The following is a 13,247-nucleotide window of genomic DNA, read 5'->3' as shown; positions in this document are numbered from 1 at the left end:
TGAATCGTTCGCCGTTATCTTCTTGAGGATTCCGACCTTCCTACCCATTCTTTGCCAATGCTCCGGCGAATTGCGCCACTACTCCCACCTTCACTGAAAATTGGGAGAATTCGCCGGTATTGGACGCTGCTGCCGCCAGTGGAGTCGTAGGGGAGGTGAAGGCAGAGACCCAGGAGGCCGCGGGGCCGGAGGAGTGGAGGAGATACAGAGGAGTGCGGCGTAGGCCGTGGGGGAGGTGTTGACGAAAATTGATTACAATGGAGAAAAGAAACACTCTCACACACTCACTTTGATACAATGAAACTCTCAAAGATACAAAATAAGAACAACAAGAAGAAGAACACAAGAAAGGCTCAAACAAGTTCTTGGAACTTTGTCCAAAGACTCTATTTCCTCCCACCTCTAGAAATCTTTAGGGAACTAATGGAAATAGTCTTGGGATTGATCAAGCCTTTTCACTTTTCTGCATAAGATTTCAAAAGAAGAAAAGTCATATATATAGCACTCTTAGGGTTGAAAAAAGGTTACAAGGATGAGAAAAAACCCATTGTCTTCCTCAATCTCTTCATCTTTGTAACATTCAAAAATTAAATCATATGTTTAATTCACACATTAAACATGATTTAATCTCAAATGTGTAACTCTCTTACACTTAACCTTTTAAGCTTTGTAAAGTTACAAAGATGAGAAGACTCATTGTCTTCCTTAACCTTTCAAGTTTTGTAACATTTCAAAACTTAATCATATGTGTAAATACCTCTTAAGTTTTGTAAAGTTACAAAGATGAGAAGACTCATTGTCTTCCTTAACCTTTCAAGTTTTGTAACATTTCAAAACTTAATCATGTGTTTAATTCACACTTTAAAAGTGTAACCCTTCTTACACTTTATTTTCAAAGGTTATTTTTTCAAAAGTGTAACTCTTCTTACACTTTATTTTTAACCAACAATATATATATTTATATAAATATAACAATCCCCCACTTGGTTAAAAATAAACATCAACCCTTATAACCTTAACAGTGAAAATGCATAAAATAAAATATCTTTCGATTTGAATTTTACCTTAGTGTAATTGTCACAAAGCTCCGTTGAAATCCCAGGTTGCTTGTAGCATTGAACCAGTTATTCCTTGTAACGAAACCGGGTAACAACACACACACTTCCACTAACCACACGAGTGCCCATTATTTTCTTGCTTAGCACTTTTATGGCCATGTGCTCAATCCATTTATGAACTTTCTTGAAAGAAACTCTAACTCTCATGAGAGGCGGCACCACCCCTAAGTTCACATAGGTGAAATTCTTCCAGCATCCTTGTTACCTTTAAGATGCTTGTCACACATAGACTGAATTTCATTAAAAGCTTTAAGCTTAACCCTCCAACGGTAACAACCAGCATTAATCATCACGGATGGAACTCACATGTTCTAATGCTGCCACAACCCACTTATCAATGACTTGTTTTTACCCATTGAACTTAAGACTAGTCATTTCTTAGTATTAAGTTGGGTTACCATCATTGGTGAGTTTTATTTAAGGAGTTTTAGTCCCATCCCTCTAGATGTTATCCTTACTAAATCTCTTGTAAGAGGTTTAGTAAAAGGATCCGCCAAGTTTCCACTTGACCTCACAAATGAGATTGAGATGATTCCATTTTGAATCAATTGTCTCACATAATCATGTCTAATGCTTATATGTCTAGACTTCCCATTGTACACTCACTGTACGCACGAGCTAGAGTGGCTTGACTGTCACAATGTATCGACACTGTTGACACATTATTTGCAGTAAAAGGGATGTCCATCATGAGATCCCTAAGCCACTCAGCTTCTTTTCCAGTTGCAGCTAGAGCTATAAACTCTGCCTCCATGGTTGAGTGTGATATACAAGTCTGTTTCTTGGATCCCCAAGAGACAGCCCCACCACCAAGTGTAAACACCCAACCTGTGGTAGATAAATTATCTCTCACACTCGATATCCAGCTTGCATCTGAATACCCTTCAAGTATAGCAGGAAACTTTGAATATTGGAGGCTTAGTTCTTTGGTATTCTTTAGGTAACCAAGAACTCTACCAATAGCTTTCCAATGTTCCACGCTTGGATTGCTAGTAAACCTACTTAGTTTACTAACTGCAAATGAAATGTCAGCCCTAGTACACTGAGCAGCATACATAAGACTTCCAATTGCACTTGCATACTCAAGTTGAGCCACCGATCTACCATCATTCTTTTCAAGTTTTATACTTGAATCAAATGGAGTATTAGCATTTTTAATCTTGAGATGACTAAATTTGCTAACTACTTTCTCAATATAGTGGGTTTGGTTCAAAGCATAACCCCCACTATTTCTTTTCACTTTGATACCCAATATAGTATCAACTTCTCCAAGATCTTTCATCTTGAAGGTTGAGGATAGAAACCTTTTCGTTTCTATTATTCCTTTCATGTCATCACTCAAGATTAACATGTCATCCACATATAGACACACTATGACCATATAGTCATCACAAGTCTTAGAATATAAGCACTTGTCCGCATTGTTGTGTCTAAATCCATCCGAAAGAATAGCATGATCAAATTTTTCGTGCCATTGTTTGGGAGCTTGTTTTAAACCATATAATGATTTGACAAGCTTACACACTTTGTTTTCATTCCCTAGTAGAACAAAACCTTCCGGTTGTTCCATGTAGACCTCCTCATTGAGATCCCCATTCAAGAATGCCGTTTTGACATCCATTTGATGAACAAATAGATTATGAATTGATGCCAAAGCAAACAATATCCTAATCGATGTTGTTCTAGCCACCGGCGCATAGGTATCAAAATAATCAATACCTTCTCTTTGTTTAAACCCCTTAGCTACTAATCTAGCCTTAAAGGTTTGAATCATACCATCGGTGTGATATTTCCTTCGAAATACCCACTTGCACCCTATTGGTTTAGATCCTGGTGGAAGGTCTACCAATTCCCATGTTTGGTTGGACATAATTGAATCCATTTCATCATTGATGGCCTCTTTCCAAAAAGCAACATCTCTAGAAGCCATAGCTTCTTTGTATGTTTTGGGATCCTCCTCTATTTGAAGTACTATAGGAATTTTTCTTATAATATCTTCTCTATTTCCTTCTACTAAGTAAAAGGAAATTCTTTGAGAATCAATCTCATCCGATCCCAACACTTTCTCTTTTCTAGCTCTTTGGCTTTTCCGAGGCACAATGGGTTGCTCAACAACCTTTGAAGGTGTCTCCTCTTGAGACTCTCCAACACTAGTAGGCACTTGAGAATTGCTATCACTCAACAAATTCTCAAAGAACTCTACTTCTCTTGATTCAATTATCACATTAGACTCCAAGTCTAATAGCCTATAAGCTTTGCTATTTGAGGCATAGCCTACAAATGCACACTTAATGGCTCTTGGACCCAATTTTGTTTTATTTGGATCCGTTTTCTTGCAATAAGCAAGACACCCCCACACTTTGAAGTAACCTATATTAGGCTTCCTTCCTTTCCATAACTCATATGGAGATATCTCATTTTTCTTCATAGGAATTCTATTCAAAATATGGCAAGCAGTCAATAAAGCTTCACCCCACAAATTGAAATTCAATTTAGCATGCAATAACATAGCATTCACCATTTCCAAGAATGTTCTATTCTTTCTCTCCGCTATGCCATTGTGTTGAGGTGTATAGGTGCGGTGCACTCATGTATTATGCCATATTCTTCACAAAAAGAATTGAATTCACTAGAGAAATATTCACCACCTCTATCACTTCTAAGCACCTTAATATTTTTTCCTAGTTGATTTTCAACTTCGGCTTTGTAAACTTTAAAGGCATTGAAAGTTTCACTTTTGTTTTTCAACAAAAACACATAGGTAAATCTAGAACAATCATCTATGAATGTAAGAAAATACCTATTTCCACCTCTTGTTAACATGCCATTAAGTTCACAAAGATCACTATGTATTAAATCAAGCAAATTAGATGATCTCTCAACACTATGAAAAGGCTTTTTAATCATCTTTGATTTAACACATATTTCACACTTTTCAAATTTCTTGGTATCACAAGCAATCAAACCACATTTCACAATCCTTTTAATAGTGCTTAAACCAACATGTGCAAGCCTATTATGCCACAAAAATAAAGAATTTGAATCACACATATAAGCGGAAGTAGAAGCCATTTTATTGATATTGTCATTGGTACAAAGTTTGATCATCCCATCACAAGAATACCCCTTTCCCACAAAGTTCCCCGATTTGGATAAAATTAGCTTACCGGATTCAAACACCGCTTTGATACCCGGTTTGCCAAGCAAATCCCCACTAACCAAATTTTTATTCATATCGGGGACATACAATACATTTGTAAGGGTAACCTTTTTGCTGGAAGTAAAAACAACTTCAATAGTGCCCTTGCCAAGCACCTTGGATCTTCCTTCATTGCCCATTTGAACCTCTTGATCTCCCTTTGCATCTTCAAAGGTCTTGAAAAGAGATTTGTCATAGGTAACATGAATTGTGGCACAAGTATCATACCACCATCCTTGCACCTTTCCTTGGACAACGCACACTTCACTTAGTGTTGCAATGATCTCCTCATCAATTGCATTCACCACAGCCCCTTTTTGGTCCTTTCGGAACCTACACTCCCTAGCATAATGCCCGAGTTTTCCACACACAAAACAAGAACCTTTCTTGCCCTTAAATTGCTCTTGATTTTTCTTGGGGCTCATATAATTTCCGGAATTCCTTTTGACGTTGTTATTTTTACCTCTAGGATGATTGGCCTTTGAAACTGCATTGGCTTTGTTAGTCCCACCATTGGACTCTTCCACCATTTTGTCTCTTGATCTCGATTCTTCCTCAATGCGAAGATGTTTTTGAATCTCCTCCAAGGAGTAATCTTCGCTCTTGTGGAGAATCCTCTTCCGGTAACCTTTCCAACTTGATGGTAATTTAGCCACAATAGCACCAACTTGGAAGGCCTCCGGAAGTTCAATTTTGAGAACTTTCAACTTATTCACAATTACTTGCAACTCATGAATTTGTGGTAAGAGAGGCTTTTCATCAAAAAATTTGAAATCTATGTATTGAGAAATAAGAAACTTTTTGGTACCTTCTTCCTCGGCTTTGTACTTGTTTTCAAGAGCCTCCCAAATCTCCCTCGCGGAATTGGTGTTGGTGTAGAGATCATATAGCCTATCGGATAAGGCATTCAAAATATGACCCCTACATATGAGCTCATCATCCTCCCTCTTCTTCCTTGCCGCCACCACTTGAGGTGTGTCATTTTCCTTTGGTTCCGGTAACGGTGCCAAGGTAGGATCAAGGATGTAGAAAATCTTGAGTGCTGTGAGAAGGAATCTCACCTTGTCTTGCCACCTAGTGAAGTTGGAACCATCAAAACGATCCAACCTCACAAGGTCTTGGTTCATAATCTTGATAGTCTCTCCTTCCATTGTGAAAAGAGTCTTTGATTGTTGACGAAAATTGATTACAATGGAGAAAAGAAACACTCTCACACACTCACTTTGATACAATGAAACTTTCAAAGATACAAAATAAGAACAACAAGAAGAAGAACACAAGAAAGGCTCAAACAAGTTCTTGGAACTTTGTCCAAAGACTCTATTTCCTCCCACCTCTAGAAATCTTTAGGGAACTAATGGAAATAGTCTTGGGATTGATCAAGCCTTTTCACTTTTCTGCATAAGATTTCAAAAGAAGAAAAGTCATATATATAGCACTCTTAGGGTTGAAAAAAGGTTACAAGGATGAGAAAAAACCCATTGTCTTCCTCAATCTCTTCATCTTTGTAACATTCAAAAATTAAATCATATGTTTAATTCACACATTAAACATGATTTAATCTCAAATGTGTAACTCTCTTACACTTAACCTCTTAAGCTTTGTAAAGTTACAAAGATGAGAAGACTCATTGTCTTCCTTAACCTTTCAAGTTTTGTAACATTTCAAAACTTAATCATATGTGTAAATACCTCTTAAGTTTTGAAAAGTTACAAAGATGAGAAGACTCATTGTCTTCCTTAACTTTTCAAGTTTTGTAACATTTCAAAACTTAATCATGTGTTTAATTCACACTTTAAAAGTGTAACCCTTCTTACACTTTATTTTCAAAGGTTATTTTTTCAAAAGTGTAACTCTTCTTACACTTTATTTTTTAACCAACAATATATATATTTATATAAATATAACAGGAGGTACGCGGCGGAGATAAGGGATCTGGCGAAGAACGGCGCCAGAGTGTGGCTGGGGACGTACGAGACTGCGGAGGACGCCGCGCTGGCTTACGACCGAGCCGCCTTCAGGATACGCGGCTCTCGTGCGCTAGTCAATTTTCCTCATCGGATTGGGTCTGGCGATCCAGAGCCGGTGAGAATAACCCCCAAGCGCCGCTCTCCGCAGCCGTCATTGTCGGCTGTGGCGGCACCAGCCCTCAAGCGTAGAAAGGGAGACGTGGATTCGACGGTTGAAGTAGAGGCGGCCACAGAAAATGTAGTAGATGTGTTCCAACTGCATCAACTATGGGTGAACTCATAGTCTGAAGAAGATCAGCTAACGGACTCATTTTTTTTTCCTTTAAATTATGATCTGTAAAATTAAAAATAAAATAAAATAAAGGTGATGTGAATTTTTTTAAAAGATTTTTTTAACATCAAGATTTAATGATGTTTGTTGATGTTAAGGATTACGTGCATGTCTCTAAATGATAATTAAAAGTATGAAAAATATTTTGAAAATTTTTATATCGTACATAAATACTTAATAACTTCACAAAAAAAATACATAGATCGAAAAAATTATTTTTTATATTTAAGTTTTCAAACATGAGATTTTAAAATAATTAACAACTAATTTTCACAATGATTTCAAAGGGGCACTTAATCTTTTGTGTGATTATGACCTTTAATATTCATATAATTTTATATAATTATATGAATATTATATAATTAACTTATTTTCTATGAATTTATTGTATATTTATATATAATGCAAAAGTTTTTAAAATATTTTTAATTTTTTAATTATTAATTATAATACTCTAAAAAAATTCTTAAACACATTTTAAATTTTCTTAATTTTACGAACAAGTAAATTTTTTTGTACTTGGGTACTAAAATTTCATTTGTTATAATATTTAATTATTAGTGAAGATGTTTTAAAATAGTTATAAAAAATTGTTAAATTTAGAAAATAGTTACACAATAAATAAAAAATTAAGAAATTGAAAATAGTATAAAAGTAAAAATAATATGACAAAGATTTACAAAAATACCTTCATCATATTATTTTTGTGTTTATACTATTTTTAATTTTAATCTTTTTATCATATAACTATTTTCTTAATTTAATATTTCTTTCATAATCATTTCAAAACATGATCACTATAATTACATAAAAAATTAATATTAAAATATAACATATTTTACATATAATTTGTTATAAAAAAATTATATTTTCTTATATATATATATATAACAACATATATCAAAAATTTTTATCCAAACAAAAATTAATAAAAATCTAAAATAGATTTAAGTATAAAATAAAAACCATGGTTTTAACGCTTTATAGTCATAAATTTTTTCTCCTATTCAATGTGATATCTTCCTTTATCTGAAGTTGGATCACAATCACCCCTCATTTGAGCATGACCGGTCGATATGTTACTTCAAATTTATTTTAAGGGTCTACATATAAATCATATGATAAAGTCGTGTCTTTGGTTTCTTCATTTTCTTGATGATCTCCAAACTGTTTGAGAGTTTGAATAGGTCCTTGACGACATTGCTCTAAATCAGTAGCAGCGGTTAATGAAGCTTGACATTTGCTTTTCAAAGTTAGGAATTCTTCTTGAGTCGGCCCTTGAGAAGAGCTTGCTGAATCTTTTGAATTTGATGATCTTGGCCTTGAAATTATTTGCAAAATCTTTTGCTGACATATAAAATCATGATTGAATTTATCCCACCATTTGATACTGAATTCTCTAGAGAGAGATAATGGAAAATGATGAGGTTGCTCTTGCTTCTTGATAATATTCCATGTGAGAATCCAACGAATTCTTAATCTGGAACATAACGTAAGGAGTCTCAATTGAGAGATAGACTAAGATGAAGTCTTGCCCTTGTAGAAGTTGAATTTTTCTTGAATTTTAGGAGGAAATATGGAGTCTAGGAGACCAAAGAAAGTCCACCATTTTTGAAACCAAGTAGGAAATTTGGTATTATAGTTTCTTGAGAATTGGATGAACCAAGAATGTTGGTAGCTTTGCAAATAAAACATATTGTACCAAGCATCCATATAATCTATGTAATTGTAGCTCATGGGATGGAAAAGTTAACTAAATGCCTTGCAAGTGATTGGTTTTTTATTCCAATCAGCAATGGTCATGACTCTGAGAATTTGACATTTGGAAAAAGCAATCATCTGAGGATTGTTTTTATCAGTGTTATGAGTAATTTCAACTGAATCGGTGTCAACTAAGATGAACTCATAAAATTGACGATTTTTCAAAGGATCATTAGAATTGAAGGTGACTCCTTGAGGAAAGATGTAAGGAAATTTTTTAGGGATTTCTTATAATTGTACTCTGGCTCAATGAAAGCAATTTCTAAGGTTTTGTGTTTTTTGACATATTGCCTAGTTAGAAAAGAAGAAGGGGAAAATAGTGTTGAAGTAGTGCTAGGACTAGATTGACTTTGAACAAAAATATTTTTAGAGGTTGATTTAGAAGCTTGAATAAAACTTTTTGAAGGTTGAAGATGAGGAAAATTTGGACTCAGAACTTGAAAGGAAATTGATCTTTGTAATGGAAAAGTAGGACGAATATTTGAAAAATGAAGGAAGTTGGGTCCTAACGGGAGAACCCATTAGGATGGAAGAGGATCCTTACCCTGCAAAAACTCCTGAGTAAGGAAGTCAGGAAGGGAATTCAACTCTCTTTTGATAAATTCAATTTCGAAATCAAAATTTGAAAGTAAAGCTTGCCATCTTGAAAAATTTTATTTTGAAAATAAATTTTTAACATCCTTTTGTAAAATATCTTTTACAGCTTTGCAATCAATTTTTAAAAGAAATTTTTTGTTTATCAAATCACTTTGAAATTTTGAAATACATAAGACTATAGATAAATTTTTTTTTTTTTTTACAGTTGAGTAATTTATTTGAGCCCCCAGCTAGATCCCTGAATGATATCTAACTATATGCACTTGATTGTTATATTCTTACTTTAATATGCCTCCATAACCTAAATTAGATGCATTTGATTCTACAATGAGCAATGCATTGGGATGAGGGATGTTAATGCATGGTAAATGTTTGACTCTTTGTTTGATTTTTTTTTACCAAATTAGTATGATCCTCAGTCCATGTAGGAACACTTTTCCTAAGTCTTTTGTATAAAGGTTCACAAATGATCCTCAAAATTTTGAAATAATCAGAAACATAATTTAAACAACCCAAAAATCTTTGCAATTGTATTTATCTTTTATTTTATCAAGAAATTTATTAGCAAATTATATTGACCTTTGAATCGGTTTTGTTTTTCCTTGAAAAATTTCATGTCCTAAAAATCTAATCTTTGTTTGAAATAATTTCATTTTTGGAGCAGAACTAGCCATTTCATTTGCTTTAATGATGTTGAAAAACTTTTTTAAATGAACAAAATGTTTTTCTAATGAATCTGAAAATACTAAACCATCATCAATGTATACAATTATGAATTGAAAACGAGAGATAAAAATATCATTCATAATATTTTGAAATTCAGAAGTGACAGTAAAAGCAGTTTTATATCTATCTTCTTCTTTGATTTGAACCTTCCAAAATTCTGATTTCATATCAAATTTTGAATAAATTACAGCATTATGAAGCCTTTTGAGTAAATCTTGCTTATTAGGAATATGGTATCTTATCCATTGTAATACTTTATTTAAAGGTTTATAATTAATGACTAATCTAGGTGCACCTCTTTTTAGCTCAACAACATTTTGAACATAAAAAGAGGCACAACTCCAAGGAGATTTTGAGGGTTTGATTAATTTCTTTTTATTAATGAATCAATTCCTTGTTTACAATATTCTAAAAGTTTTTCATTCATTTAAATAGGTCTAGCCTTAGTGGGAATTTTAGACTCATCAAAATTTTGAATGTAAGATAAACTTATCTCACGTTTCTTTTTGAACCAAAAAACATTTGGAAGATCAGAACAAATTTCTTTTTGAAAAAGATCTTGAATCTTTTTTATTTTCTTTTGAACTTTATTTTCTAGAAGTTGTTCTTCTGCCTTTTTATATTGAATTTCTTTTGATAGAAAATTTACATGAGCTTGTTTTCTTTGAATTAAATTTATCCTTTTATTTATTGAATCACTTTGGACTTGATGTATTTCCTTTTTAGTTAATGGATATATAAAAGGAAAAAATATGATGTTTCCTAATATCGTAGTTTTGACACCTTCATCATTTACTTGAAAAGGGTAAAGTAATCTAATAAAAGGGGTTCCTAAGATTAAAGGTTCAGTCATATTTTGTACTAATATAAATTGAGTTCTAAAACAATAATTATTTTGACATATATGAACATTTTGAAGTTTAAACTCTATCTCTAATTTTCCTTTATTTGCAGCAAAAAGTTCTTGTCCTGTTTTTTCATAATATTTAATAGAAATTAATCATTCTTGAATACAATTCATATAAGCTCTTGAGTCTATTAATACTACTATTTCCATTTCAAAATCTTCAACTATGATTTTTACATTTGTATACCATCTTTGAAAATCTATTTTTGATATTGTATTTATAAATGATTCTATAGGGGTTTGTTTATTAGGTATTATTATTCCTGAATCTTGATTATCAGATGTTTTAGCAAAATCTTGTTTATATTGTATTATATTTCTAATTTGTTCATTTTCTTGTTTTAATTGATCTATTTGCTTTTTTATTTTTTGTATTTCTTCTTTCAAGTCTTCAATATTTATTGGCTTTTGAATATTTTTGAATCTATTAAAAATTTCATCCATTGAGTATTGTGTAGGTTTAATTTCTTGAGTTTTATTTGAATTTTCTATGAGAATTAAATTTTTTAAGTTTTGTAAATAATGTCTTTGTGTTTTATCATCTTGTATTTTGTCTATAACATCAAAAAATACTTGCTTATCTAATTTTGAAGATATTACATTTATTGTTTTAATTATTTTTGTTTTTTTCTTTATTTTCTACTTTTGGTTTTTCAGTAATTTCTCTTGTTGTTATTTCTATCTTTGATGTTGTTGATTTTGTTGATGTTTCGTCCTCTTCTCCTGAGGAAAAAGAAACCAAAATTTGATTAAATTTTTTTTCACTTGACTCTTCTTGATATAAGTTTTGTTGATCTAATAATTTTTTATTATGTGGAGAATTTTCTATTAATTTTTTTGAGGTTATTGTTGCAATTCTTTTAAAGGGTTTCCTAAATTTGAAAAACCAAAGGAAAAAAGGAATAGTGATCTTAACTTGTTGCATATATTTTTCATATTGTTTTCTTAAACCTTTTCTAACTTGAGGAGGAAGTTATTGAAAATAACTTCTTTTTGCAGTATTTTGAGGAGAAAAATAATCTGATTTAATCCATTCTGCATCAAGAATAAAAGGATTTATTTTAATATCTTTTTTTGTAATGATATTTATGTTTAAAGGAGGTTTATCATGATTGGAGAAAATATTTGACTCAGACTCTTCTTCAAAAGAGGAATTTCTAAAACAAAGTTTGACTTATTTTTTTAGTTGATTTTCTATTTGATTCAATTCTTCATCTAACTTTGAATTATTAAATTTTATATGATGACTAGATGATGATGCAGTTGATGATGCAAGTGATGATGCAGTTGATGAATTTGTAAATATGTTTATCTTATATGAAGAATTTTCTAAATTAGATGTAGAACTATTTGATGCAGATGCAGAACTAGCATTAGACCTAAGAGATCCGGAAGAACTAGTTCTACTTAATTTCCTTATAATATTACTCATTGTCACAAAAAATAATCACAAACTATTATATGAATAATATATAATTAACTTATTTTCTATGAAATTACTGTATATTTATATATAATGCAAAAGTTTTTAAAATATTTTTAATTTTTTAATTATTAATTATAATACTCTAAAAAAATTCTTAAAAACATTTAAATTTTTTTTTCTTAATTTTACAAACAAGTAAATTTTTTTGTACTTGGGTACTAAATTTTCGTTTGTTATAATATTTAATTATTAGTGAAGATGTTTTAAAATAGTTATAAAAAAATGTTAAATTTAGAAAATAGTTGCACAATAAATAAAAAATTAGAAATTTAAAATAGTATAAAAGTAAAAATATTTTATGACAAAGATTCACAAAAATACCTTCATCATATTATTTTTGTGTTTATACTATTTTTAATTTTAATCTTTTTATCATATAACTATTTTCTTAATTTAATAAAAAAAATTAATATTAAAATATAACATATTTTACTTATTTTATATATAATTTGTTAAAAAAATTAGATTTTCTTTATATATTTAACAACATATTTAAAAAATTTAATCCAAAAAAAATTAATAAAAAACTAAAATAGATTTAAGTATAAAATAAAAACCATGGTTTTAACACTTTATAGTCATAAATTTTTCTCATATTCAATGTGATATCTTCCTTTATCTTAAGTTGGATCATAATCACCCCTCATTCGAGCATGATTAGGTTAATATGTTACTTCAAATTTATTTTATTTATTTTAATTCTATATAAAATTAATTAATTTAAAAAAGTTATAACTTTCTAATTAAGTGTTTGTTTGAATATATTTTTATTTTTATTTTTTAAAATTAAAAATATTTGTAACTTGCATTTAAAATATAATAACTCTTACTTAAGATTTATGGATTTATCTTATGTTCTTAAAATTATTTTTGGAAAATTTAAGATTTAAGATAGTAAAATTTTATTCATATTTCAATTTTTAAATAATTTTTAAAATTCATTATCTTTTAAAGATGAACATTTAAAGGTTGTTATATTTTATCAATTGGACTGCAATTTAAATATGAAAAACAATTTTAAAATTCAATTTAAGGTCTCTCTAAAAAAGACAACTTTTTTACTGTAGATATGAACACAAACGTTAACATCAAACAAACATAATTAAATCTAGATATTAAAAAATTCTTAAAAAAGAAAACTCACATCAGCTT

General features: G+C 30.8%; 1 protein-coding gene across 1 annotated transcript; it reads left to right on the top strand.

Annotated features, from left to right (window-relative positions):
* Positions 1-5,231: 5,231 nt before the first annotated feature.
* Positions 5,232-6,570, top strand: LOC117931938 (ethylene-responsive transcription factor 2-like). The gene is made up of 2 exons (XM_034853007.1): positions 5,232-5,290; positions 6,228-6,570. The coding sequence occupies exons 1-2, from the start codon at positions 5,232-5,234 to the stop codon at positions 6,568-6,570; spliced, it is 402 nt and encodes a 133-aa protein (XP_034708898.1).
* Positions 6,571-13,247: the final 6,677 nt, after the last annotated feature.

Source organism: Vitis riparia, chromosome 15 (assembly GCF_004353265.1).
Source record: "Vitis riparia cultivar Riparia Gloire de Montpellier isolate 1030 chromosome 15, EGFV_Vit.rip_1.0, whole genome shotgun sequence".
Classification (NCBI taxonomy): domain Eukaryota; kingdom Viridiplantae; phylum Streptophyta; class Magnoliopsida; order Vitales; family Vitaceae; genus Vitis; species Vitis riparia.
Note: the sequence above shows the minus strand (reverse complement) of the source record. Positions and strands in the feature narration are given on the sequence as shown.